This window comes from Haplochromis burtoni, unplaced genomic scaffold (assembly GCF_018398535.1).
Source record: "Haplochromis burtoni strain Fernald_Lab_line unplaced genomic scaffold, NCSU_Asbu1 Contig_278, whole genome shotgun sequence".
In the NCBI taxonomy this organism is placed as follows: domain Eukaryota; kingdom Metazoa; phylum Chordata; class Actinopteri; order Cichliformes; family Cichlidae; genus Haplochromis; species Haplochromis burtoni.
In genome coordinates, this window is record NW_024582639.1 from 226602 (window position 1) to 250365 (window position 23764).

General features: G+C 41.4%; 2 protein-coding genes across 7 annotated transcripts in view; one reads left to right on the top strand and one right to left on the bottom strand.

Annotated features, from left to right (window-relative positions):
- LOC102298101 (CDP-diacylglycerol--glycerol-3-phosphate 3-phosphatidyltransferase, mitochondrial) overlaps positions 1-8033 on the bottom strand; it is a 46787-nt gene extending 38754 nt beyond the window's left edge. For both annotated transcript variants that reach the window (XR_006055304.1, XM_042227744.1), the window contains exon 1: positions 7874-8033. Coding sequence is in view for 1 of the 2 variants with exons in the window: in XM_042227744.1 (XP_042083678.1) it covers positions 7874-7989 (116 nt within the window). In the remaining variant the exon portion in view is untranslated. The remainder of the gene's footprint in view (positions 1-7873) is intronic.
- socs3b (suppressor of cytokine signaling 3b) lies at positions 5597-14325 on the top strand. 5 transcript variants are annotated; one of them, XM_042227747.1, is made up of 3 exons: positions 5597-5799; positions 11283-11634; positions 11747-14325. In XM_042227747.1, exons 2-3 carry the CDS (start codon positions 11500-11502, stop codon positions 12302-12304), a joined length of 693 nt encoding a protein of 230 aa, XP_042083681.1. In that variant the 5' UTR covers positions 5597-5799; positions 11283-11499; the 3' UTR covers positions 12305-14325. The 5 variants fall into 5 exon arrangements, with proteins under 5 accessions (XP_042083681.1, XP_005943921.1, XP_005943919.1 ...); XM_005943859.3 differs by lacking the exon at positions 5597-5799 and adding an exon at positions 8759-9144; XM_005943857.3 differs by lacking the exon at positions 5597-5799 and adding an exon at positions 9169-10491.
- The last annotated feature ends 9439 nt before the right edge of the window (positions 14326-23764 follow it).

Genomic DNA, 23764 nt, shown 5'->3' on the forward strand with positions numbered 1-23764 from the left:
ACACTACAAATAAAATGCGACAGCAAACGCGCTCTAGTGTGAACGCTCAAAGCGGCCCGCATGCACAAAAGAAGACGTCACACACAACGCGCTCTGTTTAGACCCAGAACACACAACATTGTTTGACTGATGGCCCTTAATATAAAGACTTCGGACTTGAAAATATTGGATTTGTGCCGTTCACACTGTCATACCATGATCGGATATAGGTCGCATAGGGTCAAAAAAAAAACAAAACACTGATTTGATGCGCTTTCGCCTGCAGTGTGAACGTAGCCTTAAACAGGTGCTATAGTTTTCATTTGGGTCCACTTGGGTCTCAGTGCTGTAAAATTCATCATCGGATTTTGTGGACTTCAAATAAGTGCAGCAGGAATGACTACTCATGTGTGGCATCTTCTGCATCTGCAATAGTTTATAATTTATCATCGGTTATGAGTCAAACCCTCAGCTATCATGATCTGCTTTTTTTATTGTTTTCAAAGATTTTTCAATAAAACAAATGCTTTCTTGAGCAGAGGGACCTTGCAGGCACTGCAGTTACCAACTGCTTTACCAACTCTTTTCTAGGTGACTTCAGTCTCAGCTGCCTTTACATCACTCACAAGTTCCTCCCGAGTTGTTCTCCTTCTGGTTTCACACTGTTCTCATTATCATTGAAACTCCATGAGGTGAGATTTTGCGTGGAGCTCCAGACCTAGGAAGCTTGGCAGTTATTCTATGGTTCTTCCATTTGCCATTAATCACACCAACTGTTGTCACTATCTCACCCAGCTGCTTGGCGATGGTCTTCTAGCCCATTCCAGCCTTGTGCACAATCTTGTCCCGGACATCCTTGGAAAGCTCTTTGGTCTTGGCCATGGTACAGTTTTAAATCTGGAGAAATTTGTTTCTTCTATGCACCGTTGTCTTTTACACAGGTAACAAGTTAAGAAGGCTCCCAGCTCGTTACCTGTATAAAATACACCTGGGAGCCAGAAATCTTCCTCATTGATAGGGGAGCAAATGCTTATTTCCTTCATGGAAATAAAAAATTCATTTATAACTTTTTTGAAATGCATTTTTATGGATTTTTTTGTTTTTGTTCTTTGTCTCACTGTTCAATAAACCTACCATTGAAATTATAGACTGAACTTTCTTTTGTTAGTGGGCAAACTTACAAAATCAGCAGGGGTTCAAATAAGTTTTCTGACTGTACACTTTGCACTTATTTACATTTGGTAATATATTTTATGGATGAATAAAAGTAAGTTAAAAAAAAGTTATTGTTAAGATGTTTGGCATAACTGAAAGCACATGCAATATCAACCATCTAATCTGGTAAATTAGTAACACGACTGTGTATAAAAAAATTTTTTTTTAAAGGAGGCAGAGTCTTTGAGAGGTACTCAAAGGCCACTCTGTGAACGACTGTGTCTAAGAATAGCTCAATTTAGGAACAAATCAGTCAAACATGACTAATCAAAGCTAAATTTCAGGATTGACTGTAAAGCCCTTTACAACCCTTAGTAGTCTGATTTTTTGTAAATGAAAAACAAGATTGTTTTTTTCCTAATGAATCACCGACTGTTGATAAAAATCTGAGAAAACCCGTAAAACATGTGCAAAATGTCAGATGCTTATCTGATGAAAATATTGAGTATGACGGAAAATAATTCATGGCTGCTCAAATAAGAGTTGTATTCAGGAGCACGGATCTGTGGGAAGATGTAACCCTTCATGTGCTTTTTTCTTTTGTCTGCATCCTACATTCATCCCAAAGATGCGGCTCTTTTGTGCTTCTCACACAAGCATGCAGTCTGACAATGCAACCACATTAAAATAATTACAGGGTGGAGTGTTAACCTCAGGCATGCTTGCAAATCTTATCGGCTAATTGTCAGAAGTCCTGGCATTCCTTTGCATTGTTTACAACCTTATATTAACCAGAATACAAATACACGGTCTTGCTTTTGGTATTTGACTTTATGTAAATAAATAATAATCAATAAAAGCTACAGAGTCACATCACAGTCACACAGAGTCTAATCATAAACACACAAGAGTGATAAAAAACATCAAGAAACATAACTTCCTCATTTCTACTCATCTTACTCCAAATTATCTCCCTCCTTTTACAGCGGTGCAAATTACGAACGTTATCAAACAGAGCACATCAAGCTCAGTGATTCAGCTCTGTTGTGTGACTCAGCTGACAGGAAGCCTTGACAGTTTTCTGTAAGTTGTAAAAAGACAGAATGGTGTGACAGAGGAAATAAAGATCACACTTTACAATTAATGTTCCAACAGCGCCATATAAAAATATCAGCTTTCAACTCATGTTAGGGGGACATAAAAGTCTACAAAAATAAAATAAAACAAAGTCAAAGTCGATTTATTTTAAAGGGCAGACATAGGAGGGGCATATAATCACCGCATGTCTTCTAAATAAAAGAATTACATAAGCCATCTGATGACTATAGGCAAGGCAAGTTTATTTGTATAGCACAATTCAACAACAAGGTGATTCAAAGTGCTTTACAGAGACATTAGAAACAAAAACAAATAAAAAGCATGATTTAAAATTGATTAAAACGAGCAAACAAACGATGGAGTTAACTCCCTTTGATTTAACAGAATTAGAGGCTATGCTAGCAATGCAAGGCTTTAGCTGTTGACTTCAATGAACAGAGGAGCTGTTCAGTTCGCCATGTGTATGCACCGCATCTGATTTGATTTAAAGCATGTGACTTAAAAGTCCTTGTAATTTTAAAGGACTTACATCCTCATTCTTGTCAACTGATCCACAGCCTATTCATTTAGCAAACAGGAAATGCTACTTGTTATATTTTAGACCTCGTAAGATGTAAATCCAGAACTTGCAGAAGCAAAAACACTAAACGTACTGAAAGGTGAAGAGATGAGTAAGACGAAGAGCTCCGAGCACTGATGCCACAGATACTAATCCAACTTAGCGTAAATGGGACGTGGTGGAATGACCAACCACAGTTGACAGTATAAGATGGACATAGCCACTATGATGTCACTCATGGATTTTGGGCTCCATATCTTAAACCTGGTCTAGAGCAGGGGTGTCAAACTCATTTCACATCATGGGCCACATACAGCCCACTTCTTAAGTGGGTCGGACCAGTGAAAATCCCCTTTCTGTAAGTGTAAAGACATTTAACTACACACATTCGATATAAGAAAAAGAAGTGCGATGTCAATAGCACAGCTCTTTTTTTCTACATGATAAAGAAATGCTGCTGTGGTTAACGAAGATTTGTAAAATTAGAGAAAAGGTCCTGGTAGATCATTTTCCAGATTCTCCTATAGTTACAAAACTGATTTATTCACAGATATGTTTATGTGGACCCTTTTAAAAAAAAATAAAAATTTAAAAATTTAAAAAACCCAGACATTTCTATAGTCAATAGTCAAAAAAGGAACTTTTCGGTCATTTAAATGTTTATCTATTACTTAATTACTTTGTTGTAGTATTAACGGCCGTGGGTGACATGTTTATCGGTAGGAAAAGCTGTAAAACGTATGAAAATGCAGTAAAAACTTCAAAATCTATGCTCTACTTGACATTTTCTAAAGCTGTCCAGTGGGGCAGATTGAAGTCCTTACCGGCCCCCAGGTCTTATGTTTGACACCACTGGTCGAGAGGTTGTAAGATACCATCAAGATGAATTCAACAACTTTGACAGTATAGAAGACAGACACTGATTCCACATCACAACAGTGAAGCCAACACTGAAGTGCTTTGATAAATGCTTAGCCAATGAGCACGCGGTTTCACAGCCAGATCCTCGTCACATCCAAGTGAAACTGAAGCACAAATTTATTTACAAAATGCACCAACACCATAAACTTGGCGGAGGTCCAGTTGATGCATGGGTAAAGCTTCTTACTAAAGATTCAAGCAGACAGCTGCCACTGTTGGCACACCTGTCAAAGTCAGTCACATCGCCAGCTTTAACGCTTGCGATTATCAAAAGTGATAAGTCCTGAAAAAAAAAGAAAAGAATTCAAATTTAACCATAACCTGTAGGTCCTCAAGAATCCCTAAAAATGTTGAACATGCCAAACGTTTCAAATAATGAGGTCAGAGTATCCCTGTGAATGAAAAAGTCTCAAGAAGGCTTCAGAATGCCCTAAGCACTTGTTATTTTCTACTTTTAACGCTGTATTGCACCACAGCGAGAAACATCTCTCAGGTACACAACTCTGTGTGAATACAGAGCTCCACCCCTCTTGTCAAACCTTGTGTTTGTGAAGGGCAGCCAATCAGAAGAAAGGCACTGACCCTAAAAGTATACGTGCTGAAATGGCTCGTTTTAAACAGAGGATAAACTGAGATTTAGCACCCAGACCCAGATAGGATAAATAGAGATTTTTTTATTTTTTTTTAACTGTAAATCAAGTAAAGCCACTCCAGTAGAAGAATAAAAAATGAGCCCATCTATGTTTTGGTTATAATACTAGGGACTTGTTACAGCATGTGTGCACAAAGTCCAAAGTTCTAGCATTCATAAAAGAGCCATTCCCAAACTGCTGCCAAGAAAGCATGAAAGCAATATACTATGGAATGTTCGTTTTTAAATTCCACAAACTATTTCCTTCTGGGAAGCAGACTCGACCCAGGAACTACAGTTCACACCAAAAAAAAAGTAATGAATGTCTACACCAAGTTGTAAACCTTCAGGGTTAAAAAAAAAAAAAAAGAAACCAGCAGAGAAGTTGCTCTAATTTTCTAACTTCAGTCACAACAATAAGTTTAAAGCCTGGCACAAAAGATGATTTGGGGGGTTGTAGTTACTCCTTCATATCACTGTACAGCTGTATCATTTTAAGGCTTAAAGTTAAAGGCATGGCTGTGATAGACAGGTGCCCTGTAGCACTTAGCTGGGTACCTGTATCTGTAAGCTGTGGAGTTTAAGCATGCCAAGCAAGCAGCATCTATAAGTGCACTTATAGATCTGGTGTTTAAATGCACTTACACATTTAATCGAACAGTATAATGTACACAAGAGTGACAAATACGCCACGCAATCGTCTTCCCCATGAGAATCCTGCAGATCCAGAGATTTATTCTAAAAACTGTACACAGGCAAGCTGCTCATCATAGCAGGATGGAAAGAAGAATGTCCCCAACTTTTTCAGTCAATGTCTTAAGTCACGAAGATGACAGCCAAGTAATCAGGCTGAATTCTTCACATGGTACAATTTTCTTTTTTATCTTCTTTTGAAACCATCCCTCAAAGACTATTTATAAGCCACTAAGTCAACATGAATGACTGCTGGGACACCCTAAAACCTGTTTACCTCCCCTACAGGGAATACAGTTGTTTTTAATTTCTCAGCTTTTCCTGTTCTGTCAAGTGAAAAATGACTGAAGTGAAAAGCTCTTTTTTCTGAAGTCTAAAGACGACTCAGGCGTGTCACTCCACGTGTTGATTTGAATAGACCCCAACAGCTGCTTGAGTTTAGTTGCAGCTGTGTGCTAGCTGTCACACAACAAGACTGGAGTGAAGGTGGTTGTCAGAAAGGTGTAGTAGTTTAGTATTAGTCACACGCAACGTTACAAAACAACCACAGCACAGCCAAAGCTTGTCTTAGTTAACCTAACACCACAGGTGAAAACAGTGCTTCACCCTCTGTACTAGCGTGTGACGCAGAAGGGCGTGTGAGCCGTGGGTTGCCGACCTCTGATCTAGATAGTAACGGCTGCATGGTTACTATCTAGACGGATTTCTCAAGTCCATTTAACATGATCCATCCACTGCGGCTGAGAGAGAAGCTACAGGAAATGTAAGTAATCATGTCCACCATCTCATGGATTGCATACTACCTGACACACAGTCTGCAGTATCTGAGACTTTATGATTTGTTGAGGTGCCATACTGGAGCTCCACAGGGAATTGTGCTTTTTCACATTGCCTTGTACACCTCAAGCTTCTCAGTAAAACTCAATATACTATGTTATTAATAATGGGAGAGAGTGGGAGCACAGAACACTAGGATATTATTTTGTGGAGTATTCTGGGAGGAATCATCTGCTTCTGAATGTGAATAAAATCACATAGACTACTGAAGGATGAGTACGGCTATACAACTCCTGTCTATCCTGTTGATGTGGTGGAGGAGTACCTGTGCGCCCGGGTTTCCACATCAATAACAAGCTGAACTGGAAGCCCAACACAGAGGCTCTAAACAAGACAGAGAAGAGCAGCAGTGGTGGGTGCCAAAAAAGAAAAAAGAAAAAGACAACATAATATTGCAATATTCCGTGTGGAAACATTGTGTCACTACAGGCACACTAGATATACTTATTTTATTAGAGGGTTAACGTTATTGCTAACTGCAATAACATTAGCCAAGGAAACTTAAATGAACTGAACCGAAAAACTATCCAGCAATCGACTAATTGCAACTCTTGGTGACTAATGGTTGCCCAGAGTTTGAGGACATTGTGCACTCATGATCACTTGCACAGGTCGCCCGATCGGACGCAACTGTCTGCAAACAGTTGCAGTGTAACTAACTGCAGTTTTTCTGACAGATTATTGAAGGTTTATAAACAACTGCCATTTATTTTTCTATTATCAAAAGCAGATTGCATGTAATTACCAAGTAGACCCCATTCAATCGCACACTGATAGCAGACTCTCTCATGCCAACATTTATGACAGGTTTTAGTGACAATGTTCATATGCTTTACAAGCTTATTTTACAGCAAAAATAACTGAAGCGAGATAACTTTATCTTACTGGATTTTGAGGACATAATTTGCTGTGTCTTGTTACTCCCAAATCTAACTAGCTAGTTCTACTTCATCACAAAGCTCAGAGCCTTTAAAGCTGGGGTCCCCAATCCCAGTCCACGAGGGCCGGTGTCCTTGCAGGTTTCAAATCTCACCCTGGGTCAACACACCCGAATCACATGAGTTCATTACCAGGCCTCTGGAGAACTTCAAAACATGTTGAGATGCAGGGAGAGCAGGGAACAGCTGGGGGACAGAGTGTCTCGAGAGTTGGAGACAGATGGAAAGGTGAAGATGCAAGGAGTAGAGGTGGTAAAGGTGGATGAGTTGGTCAACCATCCAAAGCAACAGTCAGTGCATGAGACAGGTGCAGCAGGTGGAGACGATTGCCTGGGGTGATTTTTGAGGAGGATAGCAGTAAGAGTGAAAGGGAAGGATTAGAAGGTGGTAGTGAGACCTGCTGTGATGTGTGGTTTGAAGACTGTGGCACTGACCAAAAAAAAAGAAAAAAAGACGAAGACAAGAGGCCGAGCTGGCACTGACCATGATGGACAAGATTAGAAATTAGTATATCCGACGGACAGCTCGGATTGAGCAGTGTGAAGACAGGGAGACAAAGCTGGGCTGGAGGTCGATGCTAAAGATAGGGTGAGATGAAGGGAAATGATCCGCTGTGGCAACTCCTAAGGCCGAAAGACTATCATTATTACATCACAAGTTCAACTGCTATTTCCAAAATAAAAAAACAAATAAAACATAGCTGGTTTCTTATTCATTCCCATGGTGCACTGCGTGTCAGTTATGAAAACTTCCCCATATGGTTGCTGAGTCTCGTGAAGTTCATTACTGGATATTGATGCGCTAAATGTGACTCTAACTATGGTTATCATTTGCTGTAAACGTGTTATTTTCACTCGAAATAAGTCGGGGTTGGTGGCCAGACATGTTCACGTATAAAGGATTTTAAGACTTCGTGAAAACAGAGGGTCAAAATATTCGTGTCCGATGATGGGTGCATTAGCAAGAGCTACACTAGCAAGGCAAGCTAGAGGTGAGAAAGGCGCTAAGAGAAGTGACACTACAGCGGCAGAAAAAGCGCACTTTTGTCCTCGTGTGTCTTACCCTCCTCGCCGGTCCCGTGCACGGAACACCCGGTCAGATATCCGGGTAAAAACCCCAGCTATGGCCGGTGAGTACACGGAGTACACCAGCCTCCTCCAGGACATGGGAGCCGCCATTGCTGCAGCACTGCGAGTTTGAAAAAACTTTATAGACACTCCTCTCAGTTCACAGACACAGACGCTTTCTACACTGTGCAGTACACAAGATTGTAGTGACAGCTCAAACCGTGCCAAGCAACTTCAATTCAGTTCAATTCAGTTTTATTTGTATTGCTTCAAAGCACAACAACATTTGCCTGAAGGCGCTTTAAACTGAAAGGTAAAGACCTTACAATAATAAGACCCTACTGTAATAGGTAAGGTGCTTTTCTTTTAATTAAATAAATTAAATATCGCTGGTTTGGGATCTGTTTTTCTGTGATTTTGGGGGTGATTTTAAGTGTCTTTTAATGACCTGCAAATTATTTATGCTCCATTTTTTAAATTAACCACCAAGGCACTCTTTAAAAAAGACATATGTGACCACAGAAAAGCTTAAAGATATATTTTTGGTAACACATCTTCCTGTTCAGTTACCTGTTAAAGGTGTGCCTTGAAGATTTTCAGTCATGCAATGCATGACGTGCATTGCATACAAGTGTTTGTTCCAGCCGACTGATAAATGTGTGTGTATGTGTTTATATTTGGAAGGCTCATAGCACGTGAGAATCTTCATTACTGCTGTCTTATAACAACAATACTCGCAGCAGTACGTTTCAGTAGAATGATATGGAGAACAATCAGGACTACTATCTAACTTTACTGCTTTATTGATTTCAAAACACTTTAAATATGAGTTGATATCTTTTATGGCCTTACAGCCTATGTTTGTTCTTGGATTGTTAATGAAAATATTAGCAAGAAAGACCAGTAATCATAGCATTTGTAATTGATTCTCACTATTTTTCAGAGTAAATTTAAACCTTTTTCTCCTCTAAAGTTACAGATTTGGCTCTTAATTTAAAATGAGTCACTCTTTCAACCTTTCATTACATATAGGGCATTTGCATGCTCAAGCAACGCTGTAGGCTGTTGCTCAAGAGCATTTGCAGTAAGTCAGATGTTTCCTGACACAGACACGACACAGCGGACTGAGGGACCCCTATCTTTAAACATAAGCCAGTTTGTTGTAGGTCAGATGCTATTTATCCTTCATGCTGTTAAGAAAGAGAAGGGAGAATGCAATGACAGCCCATGTTGATGCTGAATAGCTTGAAAATATCTGACCTTAAGGTAAGGCTTTGTTTATGGAAACTCAGCAGAGAGATTTGTAACAGCACAAGGAAATAGACATAAACCTTGAAAGTAGGTTACTTGATTATTTCAGTGAAACACCTAAAAATAATTTCTACCTGTGCTTTTTTTCTTAATTTGTGCACATGTGCTTTTGTATTCTGTGTTTGTCCAAACAAACTACAGCAAATTTAATAAGTAGTAGAGTAACATTCACTGCGGTACAGTTTTAAAATACTTGAGTCTTTACTCAACCTCAGCAGATTAAATATTGAATAGATACGAGTACTTTAATTCACAGCATTATGACAACTTTTCACCGAGATACAAATTTAGGGGTGCTTTTTAAAAATAATAATAATAATAATAATTCTCCTACCTATCTGGGATTACTGAGACCTGATATGTATTAAAACTAAGAATAATATTTGCATACATTAAGATATTTTTTGTTTAAGTCTTTAACAGAAGTCTGTGCATTTTCCTGGTAATCCTGGCAATCTTCTGCATCAGTAAAAGTAACCCTGCTAAAAACAAAAAAAAAGTAAATAAGATTTTTATTACAATCCTGCTGATTTTCCTTTAGGGAAAAAGAACAAAATGTCTTCTACGGGTGTGAATATGTTTATATAACCCATATTTTCGGGGGAAATGCTGATTTCTACATAGATATCAACACTTGGATGCATTATTTTATATGGAGCTGAGGATTTTTAATGCTTTAACGGCAGATCTGAGTGTTAGATGAATGCAGAAAAAAAGAAGGGTCCTGCAGTGCATGTACAAGCATATTATGGTTAGTTATTATAGCGAGAATATGTGGAGTATGTCTCTAAAACATGAGCCATAGCTGCGGTTTTATATTGTGCCATATGTGGAGCTTTTAACTTTTTCACCTTGTCGAGAAGGGAATCCAGCAGCAGTACCAGGAAACAGCCCGGTAAAGGTCACGCTGATTATTTATTGGCGATCCGCCAAGAGCGGGCGCGAGCCCGCGCGTGTGTTCTTTTGCGTGCGTGAGCGTGCGTTCGTGTGTTTACTGGAAGAACCTCTGAACGGAGGGGGGCGGAGCTTTACGAACATCGGCTTTACTCACTGGAAACAACCTCCAGTAAACCTCCTCCCCTCCCCTCCTCCCCCAACACACACACACGGGGAGTTCTCCGGCAGATACCGCTGCCGACACATTCCTCTGCTCGGTAAGGAAACCCACACGCTCTTTTGGATACTTTTTTATGGATTTTAATGCCTGAGTTAATATTTTTTCAAGCACTACTTTCGGGTAGTTTGCGTATCTTTTCTTTTGGCGACGAGCGGCTGCGGCGCTGGGCTGAGTGTATCCACAAGGTAAGTTAAAACATTTAAAAGCGGTTCGCTGGTCATCGTCTTAAAGTAGGCAAAATGACAGAAAACTGGGGTATGGGGCACTTTAAAGCGCTGTGGTTTTATTTAGCAGCTCGGGCTCTCGCTGAAGACGGTCCTAAAAGTGTTAATGCTCGGGGGGTTCGCAGTATCATCAGTAGTGGACCGAGTTTAACGCCAGTGGCTCCGTAGCAGTTCTGAGTCGCTATGGCGCCTGCACTGTCCGGTGAAGCCGACTTCCAATTCCCGTAGAGCCTGCAGGGTATCTCGGGAAACCAGAACCAGACGGGACACCTTTTCAGTCATCGTGAAACTGGAGAACGGGGCCTCCGAGCAGGAATACAGCTATTTAGCAAAGAGAAAGGGAGGGGGTTAATAAAAGGAAAAAAATTGCGCTGGCTGGACTCTTTCACAGTGACCCCGATTCAGAAATCCCTTGTTGCGGTGCGCCCGATCGAAGACAATTGAAAGCAATCAGGATCCAGTTGCTGTCTGGCTGCACGGTGCAGCAGCACGAGTAAGCAGTGCATTCATTTAAACTAAATATAACCTGCCTGCTCGCTGCCCGCTCATGCCATATGCATTTGTTACAGTCGCCATAACTGCATTTTTATGGGGGTAAACTGAGAGCTTCAGTGTGGCACAGTGGCCATTTATTTCTCACTGCCTATGCAGGAGTGAAATTCAAATGAGGCTCTATGGCTCTATATTTGCAAGCCAAGATGAGGTTATATATAGCTGGAAGTGCTTAATCTTTGCTCACTGTCTCCCTCCAGCTGTGTATAGGTGCTCTCTACCAGCCCCTCTCTGGATGCATCAGACTCCTCTTCCCCGGGGCCCTGGACCCGGTGTGTGACCCCGCCATCCTCACCCCGCTCCCCCCCTCATCTCCCCTCTCGCTCTGCTGCCGACTCTCTTCCACCTGTCCAATCCCGCGCTCCTTTTCTGGGCCCCCTGCCTCTCGATCAGCAGGGAGAGGCAGGGGGCCATGGCATGGCCATGGTAACCTTTGCAGGACACAACCCCCTTGCCATGAGCAGCGTCACCTCTCCAGAGGGCAGGGTTCAGGGGTCGAACTTTACCCCGCATCATTTCAAGCCCTTCAGCTCGCATGAACACTACCAGCAGGTCAGTCACATCTGAGGAGTTAGCTAAACTATTACGTTTTGTGTGTGTGGTTTCTTTGGCATTCTTGGAAATTCACCATGGCTTTTTTTTTTTTTTTTTTTACCCGTTTCAGGTGATGCGTGCACTGCATAAGCTTCAGCAGAGTGGCTTTTACTGGGGAGCTGTCGGAGGCCGGGAAGCCAGCTCCCTGCTACGCTCTCAACCCCCTGGCACTTTCCTGGTCCGTGACTCCTCAGACCACCACCACTTCTTCACACTCTCTGTCCAAACAACTAAGGGAACCAAGAATCTGCGAATCCACAGTGAGGGAGGAGGCTTCTTCCTACAGCCAGACCCCCAAAATACCCAGGAGCTCCCGCAATTTGACTGTGTGCTGAAACTCATAGCGCACTACATGGGGAAGGGGCAAGATACTGAAGGGACCAAGGAACGGGCGAGTGGGGACAATCCAGGAGAGACAAAAACAAAGGCACACAATGTTTATCTAATCCATACCGGTGGGGAGAAAATCCCACTGGAATTGCGTCGACCCCTCTCGACTTGTCTCTCCAGCCTGCAGCACATGTGCAGGAGGACGCTGAACAATCAGGGCTTGGGGGCGTCTGAGCAGACTGAGCAGCTCCCGGACACACTTAGAGACTACCTGGAGGAGTATGATGCTCCTATATGACTGACAGGAACTGCGACAGGTTCTACTGCATGGACCAAGTGCCAGGATTACAGCACGGACCAGCTCTCGGTGAATGCGAGATTGTCTGTGTGGACATAAACTGACCAGACTGAGCCTTAAGTGCTAACATGAGGTCAGTTTTCCAGAATCAGCTGATCACTGATCTACTCTGGGTCACCCGCTGACCTTCTGGGGATGAGGAGTGTGATTTGGGTAACCGACGATTACCTCGTCCGTCCTGCCTTGCAAAAACACAAAAAAACAAAAACACTGACCACTCAAGTGAGTGGCAGATGAAGCCTGAGGTCAAAGGTCAACGTTTCCTATGACTGACTGAGACGCAGAGCAGTGCCTCGTAGAAGATTAACCTGACTGGTCGATATTAACGATGGCAGCGAAAGGCATGATCAATGCACCACCAGTGATATTTTGGTGGGTTTAATGTGCTTCAAAGCTGCTGCTGTCTGCGTGACATTTACAACTGGACAGACAAACGGCAGTGGGTAGAGAGAGTGGATGGAGTGGGGGGTGGGGGGTTTCAGAGAAAAGGCAAAGTCCAAACGAGGGGGGCCCTGTACAGAGAACGCACAGGATTTGTTTGTCTGAGTGTGAGTGTGAGCGTGAGTGTGAGTGTGTTTGTGTTGTGGTGGTGCACACATTTCCATTGCTGCTTCCCGCAAGTGTTGCCTCATAGAGGGGGAGTGGGACGGTCATGCACTCTAGCTCCACATATGCAAACACACACCCACACCCTCAAACACACGCACAGGTATAGACCACATGAAGGTTTTATTAGCATGAGAGTTTTGGGGGGATGGGGGAAGGTTAAAAAAATAATTACTAAGCATTTTCTTCTCCTATGTGTTCCTTGTTCCTGATCCATAACCATTTGACTGCCCAGCCCCCCCTCCCCCTGCCTTTTTGTTTCAGAGATGCATGTATGCTTTGACAGTGACAGAAAACAGGCCGCTCTTGCCGAGACAAAAGCTTTTTTACCGGGACAAAAGCCCTGGCATGGGACCAAACAAAACAGCAGACCTTATTTTTATCCCGACTGGCTGGAAAAATGTCAGCGACACTGTAAAGCTCCTTGGGGGAATGATGATAATGGTGATGATCCCAAAGATGCGGAGAGGGCGAGGATTTTAAAGCAGAGGGAGGAGTGGGATTGGGAGAAGGAAACTGAAAAGGAGGGGTAGACTTGGGGGAGAAAGGTGGGAGGAGACATACTGGTATACAGCTAAACAAAAACTCCGATAAGAGGAAATGATAGAGCACAACAGGACGCCGCTCCTGTAAATATAACTGCCCCGTGTGAGGGGGAAAAAGATTTTAGCTGAGTCTTATTTCTGTCTTAGATTATCATCTCCGGCTCATTTCTATTTGTTAAAATGCCCCAGTGTGTTTGAATATCTGTCTGCCTTCTCCTGTAACTTCAGAAAGGATTTGTATTTTTTACTTTTTTGTCTACTTTTCCATCATAACCTCTGGAGGAGGAGAAGTGAACAGTTGGACTTGTCTGAATGTTAAGGATACACTACACTTTTCCCTCAAGTGATTCTTAAAAAAGAATAGAAAACAGCCTTTTGTAAACCAGAATTCAAAACTTAGATTTGATCAAAAAAAGAAAAAAAGGAAGTGCTTTTGCTGTTTGACCCGTACCTGTGATCCATATTGGAGTGGCAGCCTTTTATGTTTTTGTCTGTTTGAGCTCACATGGCCACTCGAGGCGAGGGCGGCACACTTTTTTTTTTTGGTCAAATCTGGGTCACATCAACACCAACTCTTTTTTTTTTTTTTTTTAAACATGTGTTGCACCGGTGGACCACGTGTATGTGAATCATATTGTCTTTTATAAAGACTCTCTCGCAACAGGCTGGCCACTAGTCTGGCAATACAAGCTGTAATACCTGAAATGACAAAGCATTACAGAAATAAATGAAAAGGAACGTTGCACATATTTATATTTCTAAAATATTTCAATAATTTATATTAAAAAGCACTATTTTTACAAAAGTCAATGCACTTGCCTTGTGTCTTAATTTACTGTTTTGTTTTGTTTTTCTTCTTTTGAACTTCCACCAATTCAATATTGACTGCACACACTTTTAATTTACTCTAATAAATTGTAAAATGGTTTTTATTCCAGCAATTCCTGGCCTCACAGCAAGACTATTTACTTACAATTGGGATTTCCTAGTTAAACAAAGCAGTGTTTATTCAGTCGGCACACTTTGAAAAAGAGTGAGCAGCAGCACACGAGGAGGACGCACATTCATCACCGGGTTAAAGTTGCTCCGATCCACGCTTCTCCGTTTCTTTGCCAGAGGATTGTGGATAAATTCCACAGGGATTGGAGAACGTATAGGGAAGGATGGAAGGAAAGGATGGAGGGAGGGCACAGCTGATGTGCACATGGCACAGTAACAAAGGGTTTCCCAGAAGGAGAGGGTTTAGGTCAACGTCATGCATGCACACTTTGACACAGCAGTCACTGTGTGGAGAGCTCACTTTGGGCTGGACCTAACTGGAAAGGAATGCAGTGGGGTTTTATACATCCTGCCTGAGGGGCTGAAAGAGGATGGTGTCCTCCAGGGAGTGTGTATGGATATGTGTGTGTGCTTGAGGTCAAATAGGTGAAAGGGTCCACGTGGAGGAGATTTATGACGGTCTGTGGTTTTAGTTTTTTTGTCTTTTAGTGCGCAGCCAAAGCAGAGTGTGTGTGTGTAAGTGGTTGGTCAAGCTAGATTGCGCCTGTTGGTAAAATTAAGCAGGAGGTGAGTTTCTTCATTTCTACCCCCCCTTCATTTCCCCGAACACACACACAGATATGGTTCCCATTCCCTGCATACCTTGTGCTCTGTCTGAGGCTGGCTTCCAGGAAAGAGGCACTTTAATTGAGTTGAGTTTTTACGGCTCTTGCCTGGTGTTAATGTGTGTTTCAGAAGGAGGGAGTGTGTGAGGTAGGGGAGTCCTGAAGAGGAAATAATTGCTTAAAACAAGAAATAAAAGATGCTGAGAGAATATTAAAATCAGATAAGGAGGACCTGGGAGATTTTCCTGATTTTTTTTTTTTTTTAATGTCATACATGTGCTGTAAAAATGGTGGATCCTCATTTTAATATGGCCAAAGTTTCTACATTTAAGCCTTATGAGCTAAAATTGAAGGCTTCAGGCTCTTTTCTGCTCTCCTGTTCAAACCTTTTGTTTGAAAGGTGGCTTAAAGGAACTGCACCACAGCCCAGTGTAAGATAAACGAGGATTATTTTGAACTATGAGTCATGCAAAGCGACTCTGGTCAAGTCCAAAAGGTTAAAACCAACATTATTTTTTCTCTACTTATCTCCTCTCTCCTATGTTCAAGATGAGATTAAGCAGTTATATTTTGATCTCCCTCATATCCCTTAAAAAATAGAGGAGTAACCTCGTCTACCTCACTGGGCCAGCCGCCAGTGCTACACACATCTCTCTGGACTCGAGCCAACCTAAGACCTCTGTGGGAATCACAGGCTAATGTTTAATAACTGTTTTTACAGCTCACCTCAGTACAGGTAATTACAATGATTCAAAAACTCGGTTCCTCATTTTTTGCCTTGACACTTCCAGGAAAAAACGCATCCAGGGTTGCTGTTTGGACGCTGGTGTGCGTCTGTGCGCGAGTGCAGATGACACTATTTGTTTATGAGAGGAAAACTGAGTGGGCACTTGGAGAGAAGGATGACGTAGGTTAGGAGACAAACAGAAAATGAGTGAGCCTTCTTCCCAAAATCCAACCAGAACAATCCAGTTTTACACACAACACATTGTTCAAATAAGCCAGCTCAGCTCGCTGTGACTCATCTTATGTTCCCCATAGTTGCCTAGTGAGTGGCGCTGGAATATTTTGCCTGTGCGTCGTGAATCTCACACACTCACAGAAAGTCTTTCCACCGTGATTCATTTTTTTCGGGTTATGACTTGCTGTGTCCAGCTCAACAGTTGTCAACAGTGTCCCCGCCAAACACAACACCCGGGTCTCAAACAACTGAGCTCCATTTGGAGAACCCCCCCCCCCCAACCCAACAATCAAAACACTCGCACCAACGTTTCAGGCATTGCCTCTCATAACTTTAATGCTGTGTTTTAATGCAGCATAAGGAAGTGAGAAGCAAGTTGAGCAATAAGAGGAATACTTTTCAAAATGTAAGCCAGTTTTACTCCTGGAGCCTGATCAAAATTGAAGTGTGCTATCTGCAGCTTCTTTTGTGTTTTATGTCATTTTTGTGCTCTTGCCAAAGTCAGCCACAACACGCATAGAAGGAGGAAAGAATATTAAAAGGTTAGGACTGTACTCTACAACTAGCAAGTCACAACCATCTTCCAGGAAAGGCCCGTTGGACTGCTGATTATTTCTTCCAGTAAGGCTTTTTCTTGCCTGATCGGTGCTTATAGGAAAGGCGTTGGGGTTGGCCCATCAGTTCGAGTATTGTCACAGCCGCTTCTGATAAAGCCAGACCAGCTTCCAGGAAACCAGAGATTTACCCTCCAGCATTCCATCATTCCTTCACCATCAGTGCACACAGACAGAGACGGAGAGAAGCAGAGGGAGCAGAAGGGGTATAACAGCGATGGGGATCAATAAAAACCATATGGGAAAGAATACATGCAGTTAAATGCACAAGTGCATGTATGTGTTTTGTTTGTGTGTGCACAAAGCGCCTTCACTTGTACTCACTGACAGTGACGCATCACAAACACATCCAAACAAACACAATATTCCTCCAAGCCTACTACCAATCATCCGTGCTGTACAGTTACGCTCTCCGCAGCACTCAAAACCTCTAGTGATGATCTTTACTTTCGCATAAATCATCACTGGGTGTGTCTCTGACTGACTGGAAATACTCATATGGCTAACTGAGATTACCCCAAAGTAACTAAACTGTTTGTAAAAGGCACGTTGTATTAGGCACATTGTTTAACTTGTACTTTCTCCCCCCTCTCTCTTCATTCACAGCTGCACAAGCGTACCGGCAGAGAAGCTCAGATGCCAAATGGCTTACTGTAACAGCGTGGACTCGGACCAAACCCTCTAACACTCTCAGGTGTCACCGTGTCCCTTCAGCCAGCAAACAGGACTGCACAGTATTTGAACTTCAGACTGTAGCAGACACGCACATGAGTTCAAACATTACCATATGCACATACATATGTGGTGAGTAAGGGGTTTTTTAGGCCACGAATGAATGGCAACGCCTGTAAACTACCTACAAACTCGCTGCAGTGCTGCAATAAAATAAAAGTCCAGCATTTGCAGTTTAACTGGAAGTAAAATGTTAAAGGGAAGAGCAGAATTCTTTTTTTGTGTGTGTCATTTAAAAGCCTCGTGTTTTCATTAAGATCTGCCGACACAAGAAAGCCAAAGACACAAACGTCAAAAGGAAATGCAAACAAAGAAAAGCAAGCATGCAAGAAGGAAGGAAGATTTTAAGAAATGATTAAGGAGAAGGAAGCATTCCTGACAAAAAAAGCTCCTATGAGGCTTTTCTAAACAATCTATCAAAGCCTTCTTCTGCAGTGGAACATGTGACAGACTTGTTAGCCAGCAGTTCCTTATTTACACATCGGTTATCGAGCAACATTATCTGTAATTTGTTGTAGTTAAGGCCACTTTTAGCTTGTGTTTTTGGTCTTTACAAAATCCAGAAAGAAGTGATGCAGCTCTTTCTTTTTCCTCCTAACGATCATTTTTATTTAAAGAAATATTTAAAAAAAAAAACTTTAATTAAAAAGTCCAAGTTTAAGGACAATGATGCATTTGTTTTCCTATTAGTGTAGTAGAGCCTCTGTACATGGTCACAATGGATTTTAAATCAAATAGCTAAGGTGTAATTGAAGATTTTAGCTTTTTATAAATAGCCCCCCGTTTTCAGAGGCTCAAAAGTAACTGAATATCTGCCTGACGACCAGTTTCATGGTCAGGTAAGTCCTGTTTGCTTTATTTCCATAAAATAAGTGTTGAACAACGTCTCTCAATATGACGTCCGAATACATGTCAAAAAAAGCTGAAAAAACTAAATGAACATATCAGAAAGGTATTAAAAAACGTTAGGAGTGGTTAAATCTGTAATTTAACCATTTACTTTCGTAGATCTTTAAAACGAGTGAATGCACTGACCAGCTCAGTGACATCAAAAGGCCTGAAAAGACCAAAGAAACTACAGTGGATGATCACAGAATTATTTCCATGGTTAACAAAAATACCTTCACAACACCGAGTCAAGAACACTCTGGAGGTTCTTGGTTCTTCTTGAGGAAGCAGGCGTTGAAGTCTACAATCAGAAGAAGCTTTCCTGAATGTAAACCCAGAGAGTTTACAACAAGGTGCAAACCACTGGGTACATTTAAAAACCAGAAGGTCAGATTAGACTTTTCCAGAAAACATCTAAAAGAGCCCGAACTGCTCTGAAAACAATTCTCTGAAAGCAAGATGAACTTGTTACATATTGATGGGAAGAGAAAATTATGAAAAGATAAACAGATTATGATCTGAAGCATACCACATCATCAGTCAAACATGGTGGAGGCAATGTTATAGTACAGGTCTGTACGGCTGGAATTAATGGAATCAGGAATCAAGTCATACAGAGAGTAAAGTTTCATCTATATGTTTATCTCCTGTCTTGGTTAGTTTTCCTTTCTTTGTGATTGTACACCTCCCCCTCACCCGTGTTGTTCCTTAAACTTGTTTACAATTACCCAATAACCTTCGCCTGTACCGATACGTCCTGCCATGCACTCCTCAGTTACCAGTTTGTATTTCTTGCATTTCAAGCATTAAAGGTGAGCATTGCAGTTTGTGGGATTCCTCGTGTTCTCTCATGGTGTTATTATTGATCTCCTTGTATGTGTGACTTTTTTGGGGTTGTACTTGGATTTTTGCCTTACGCCTGCCCCTTACCGGATTTGTTTGCTCCACTTGACTGATCACTCTGTCAATGACCTTGTGTTGTTTTCTGATTAGATTTGGATTCACTTTGCCTCTCTGTGTCACGTTGTGAAATTCCCCCCCTCAAAAAATAAGTGACATTCATTAAAATTTCATTTTTTAAGTGTTTCCCTCTGGACGCAAACAAAAAATAAATGTCTTCGGCTCTATTTTGATCTCTTCCCAAACATTTCGTGCATTCATTACATCGATTTTAACGTGGCTAAAGTTTCACATGTTTGCAGCAGCTGTCAGTCTGAGCCACGTGTTCACATACTGATTCTCAATCATCTGCCTAGAGTTAGATCTTCAAATCTTCTTCCTATGATTTTAGCTTATGGCACAAAAACCTTTTAATGAGCAGGACTGAACAGGTTTTACAAATTCTGTCATGTCCTTTGTCCTGGTTATTTCAAAAAGTGTCTATGGTGATGTGTTTTGATAAAACTTCTCTGCTGCAGACAAAATGTGATGCGGCTCTTGAGCAGCTAAATGCTTCACTTCCTTCGACTGACTCTCTTTTGTGTGGAACAGGATTTTTCCCCCACTGAAAACAGCCCACTGCTGTGGCCAACAACACCAATATAAGAGCAAACTAAAAGAGTACACTTGGCGGCTAAACAATGAGTTGTTTTCACATTCCCATTTAATTCACTGTTGCTGTAAAATATTGATTATAGTTGCTTTTATGGTGCTAAAGTAGAGATGCAGCTGAAGGCTGTAAAAAAAAGCTAGCTGGGCTTGAGTTCAGGGGTTTTTTTTGGGGGTGGGGGGGGGGTGGGAACAAATGACTCATATTTTCTTATGTTTATGTCAAGTTGAATATTTAATCTCAGTGTGTCTGCTAGTAACAGTCAGTTAAATAAGACTGTTTTGCTTATTGGATGCACCCTTTGGGTCCAATAACTCCTAAGACCTTTGCACCATTGCTTTCAATCTCAACTTCCTGTTGTCTAATGTTTAGTTTGTAAAGGTTGAGGCGTTCCCCACGCAGTGGCACAGTATTTATAATGCTGTATATTTGTATCTGTATCGTGTATAGAGGTCGTTCTTTGTCTAGGGCGTTTGGTCTATCTCCTTTATGAACTTCAGTCTTACCTAAGGCATACAAACCAATCTATTATACTCCCAGATGCTCTCCAAGAAGAGAGTTTTTGTTGTTAGTTCTGGCAAACATCCATCCATCCATTTTCTTCTGCTCATCTAACTTGGGGGGCCCCAGGGGGCTGGAGCCTATCCCAGTTGTCATAGGGTGAGAGGCAGGGTACATCCTGGACAGGTCACCAGTCAGTCGCAGGATTATTACATAAAGACAGAACACCATTTACTCTCCCATTTACGCCTACAGGGAATTTAGGAAGCACACACCAAAAGATACATATAAAGGTAGGAAAAGCTGACAGGAATACTTGAGTATTTACCTGCGGCCTCTGCCTCCCAGAATACTTGTGACTACTAGTAATACTTTACCATCCATTAACGGAGTGAGTGATAAAGACAACTGTAGGAAATGTTTAAGTAGGCACTGACACACATTCAAAATGCCAACAGTGAACAGCATGCATGACTGGCTTAGGCTTTAGATGTGATAAAGAAACTATCAGCGGTATTTGAAGTAAAGCAGTAGCAGCAGGCAGCCATCATGAAATGCAGAAGGACTGACGCCTTGCAGTCATGGTAAAAAAAAAAAAAGAAGAAGAAGAAAAAACTACACCCTTTTTAAATTTTAAGGTTTTACATATCAAGACATAATAATTATAATTTGTAATTTTTACAAACAAGGTTTTATAAACAAGTAAAATCCGCCTCAGATGAACAGCAATGTTTGACACTGTGCCATCATTTATTTAACAAAAATAACCCAAAATGAAGGAATGTGTGGAGAAACTAAGTACACCCAGTCTTCCTAGAATCACCCTAAGATCTTCACCCTAAGATCACTGTAGTGCTCAAAGAACTGCAAAACAAACCCCAAGAGCTGCATCTCAGACTCTACAGGCCTCAGTTAAATATTAAAGTTCATGAAAATAAAATTAGAAAATAACCGAACAGGAATGGCTTATTTAGAAGGGTTGCCAGATATGCAAAACACATCTGAACAAACCAGTATACTTCCAGAACAAAGTCTCTTAGATGGATGACACCAAAGTATAGATGTCTGGCCATCATACACAGACACAGTCACATTTGGTGAAAAGCAAGCAGAGCATATCAGCACAAACAGCTCAACCAGCTGTGAAGCACAATAATGGGGTGGGGATAATTTGGGTTTGTTTTGCAGCTGCAGGATCTGGGCACCCTGCAGTCACTGACACGAATTCTAGTGTCAGAGTGAGGCCATCTATCCAACAGCTAATGCTTGAGCTAAAATGGGTCATGCAACAGGAGAATGACCCCAAGAACACCAGAAATAATACAACAGCATGGCTGAAAAAAAAGAAAAGAATAAAGGTGTTGCAACGTCCTGGTGGGACGTTAAGATAGCTGTGCATAAACAAATGCCTGCAAACCTCAATGAACTGAAGCAGCGCTGTAAAGAAGAGTGGGCCAACTTATCTCCACAATGATGTGAGAGACTGATAAAGCTGTAAAGAAAAACATTTCCAAGTTATTGCTGATAAAAACAGTTTTGCATGCTAATGAATCATGGGGTGAATCCTTTTTTTCCACACACTGCTTCTACATTGTGGCTTTGTTTTTGCTTAGTACATAATGACATGGAGTAGTAATGCCATGCATCGTTGTGACTTGGTTAGGACTAGATCTTTTTTTTTTTTTTTAATTTATTGACATGTAAAACCTTAGAAGGGACAAAAACTGTATCAAAAGTCTCCGAGCAAACCTGTGCAACGGAACAGGTGTTGCACTCATCTCGCTCCAAACTCGGGACCTTGTTGCTGTCGAGCAACACTGCTAACCACTGAGCCACATTCCTGCGTTGACATGCACAATGACTTTGTGAACCACAGATAAATATACATAGATACTAGTTACTGCTGTTTGCACAGATATGCATCAGTGCAGTTGGTACGGGAAAACGATGGGTGTTGTGCAAATGGTTATTTACCTAGGTGGTGCGCAAGCGTGTGAATATTTGAATGATAATACGGCAAACAAATCATTACTATACCTGAAAATTTCATCCCTAGCCATTCTAGTGCTTCGTAGCCTCTGCAGTCTCTCAAACTTGGCATCACAATTTGCATATAGTGAATTATGCTTCTTTTTAGACATGACACATAACCAATATAAACAAGGCATGAAGAGATAGGTGTGGTTTCCCAGTTATGCATCGCTTTCTAGATTCGAATTTGCCAAAACCGGAGCACAAAGTTTTTGCAAGCAATTATCAGCTAACATTATTAAAATGCAACAGGAGCACAGTCAGTCATTCACTACAGCTGCTTGCGACAGGACACTTGTCGATCAAATTTTAAACTTCAGTAGTTTTCTTTATGGGGAGTCTGAAGGGATTCCTTTTGGGATAGCCTCAAGTGGCCATACCAGGAACTGCAGTTTTTAAGTGGGCTTTGTTTTACAGACAACCTCATGGACTTGGCCTGTCCTCATCTTTCATGGAAGTGTGCTCTCTATATTAAATGGGAATAAAGTTAAAAACAAAAGAACAAACAAAAACAGACCACTTGTCCCTGGCGAAAAACTTGGGAGATTAAAAAGACCAAAATTAAGGTGGAACAAAGACGTAGTTCTGATATCTGTAGTCAAACAAAAATATTGAATTCTTTATGGGACTTTTCAAAGAAAATAATGAAAATGTAATGCACATTATGGTTTTCATTCTTCTGTCACTCAAAGCGGCAAGCAGTAGATGGAATATGGGAAAATAGCAAGGGACTTTTAAATGCAGCACCGGAGCCAAAAATGTGTCATTGCTAAAGCTCTCTCAGAAAAGCGGGATCACCAAAGTGATTAGGATCGATCCTCTAAGGCATATGAACATCTGTACAAAAATGCACGCCAACTCATTTTGTAAATGCAGATATTGCGCTTCACGGGATAAATGACTCATTCAGTGGTACAGAGGGAAAAGCAAGGGGATCACCACAGCAGTTGTTATTGATCCTCCAGTGATTGTGAATTTCTCGATGAAGATTTCAAAGGAATCCATCCAAAAGCTGTTGAGATTTAAGTCTGAACCAAAAGAAGTGGACCAACCAGCACTTACCTGCCAGCACACGCACGCACTGCAGAGAATGAACTGACAGCTTAAGGAAATGTGTGCAAAAAGGTGTCAGCCTCTGGCTGTCAGTCAGTTACATAATAAGGCATTAAACCATCAACGACATTTCCTTTGTTTCTTTATCAGCTCTCTTTAGTGTTGTTTCAACACTGATTCAAATCATTAACCATTCATGTCACTTCCTGAAACTACACCAGCCGTGCCAGATGGAATATCAGAGCGGGATAAAAACCTGGGATCTTGAAAAGCCCAAAACAACTCTCTGTGGCTCGTTTCAAAGTATACATTAGAT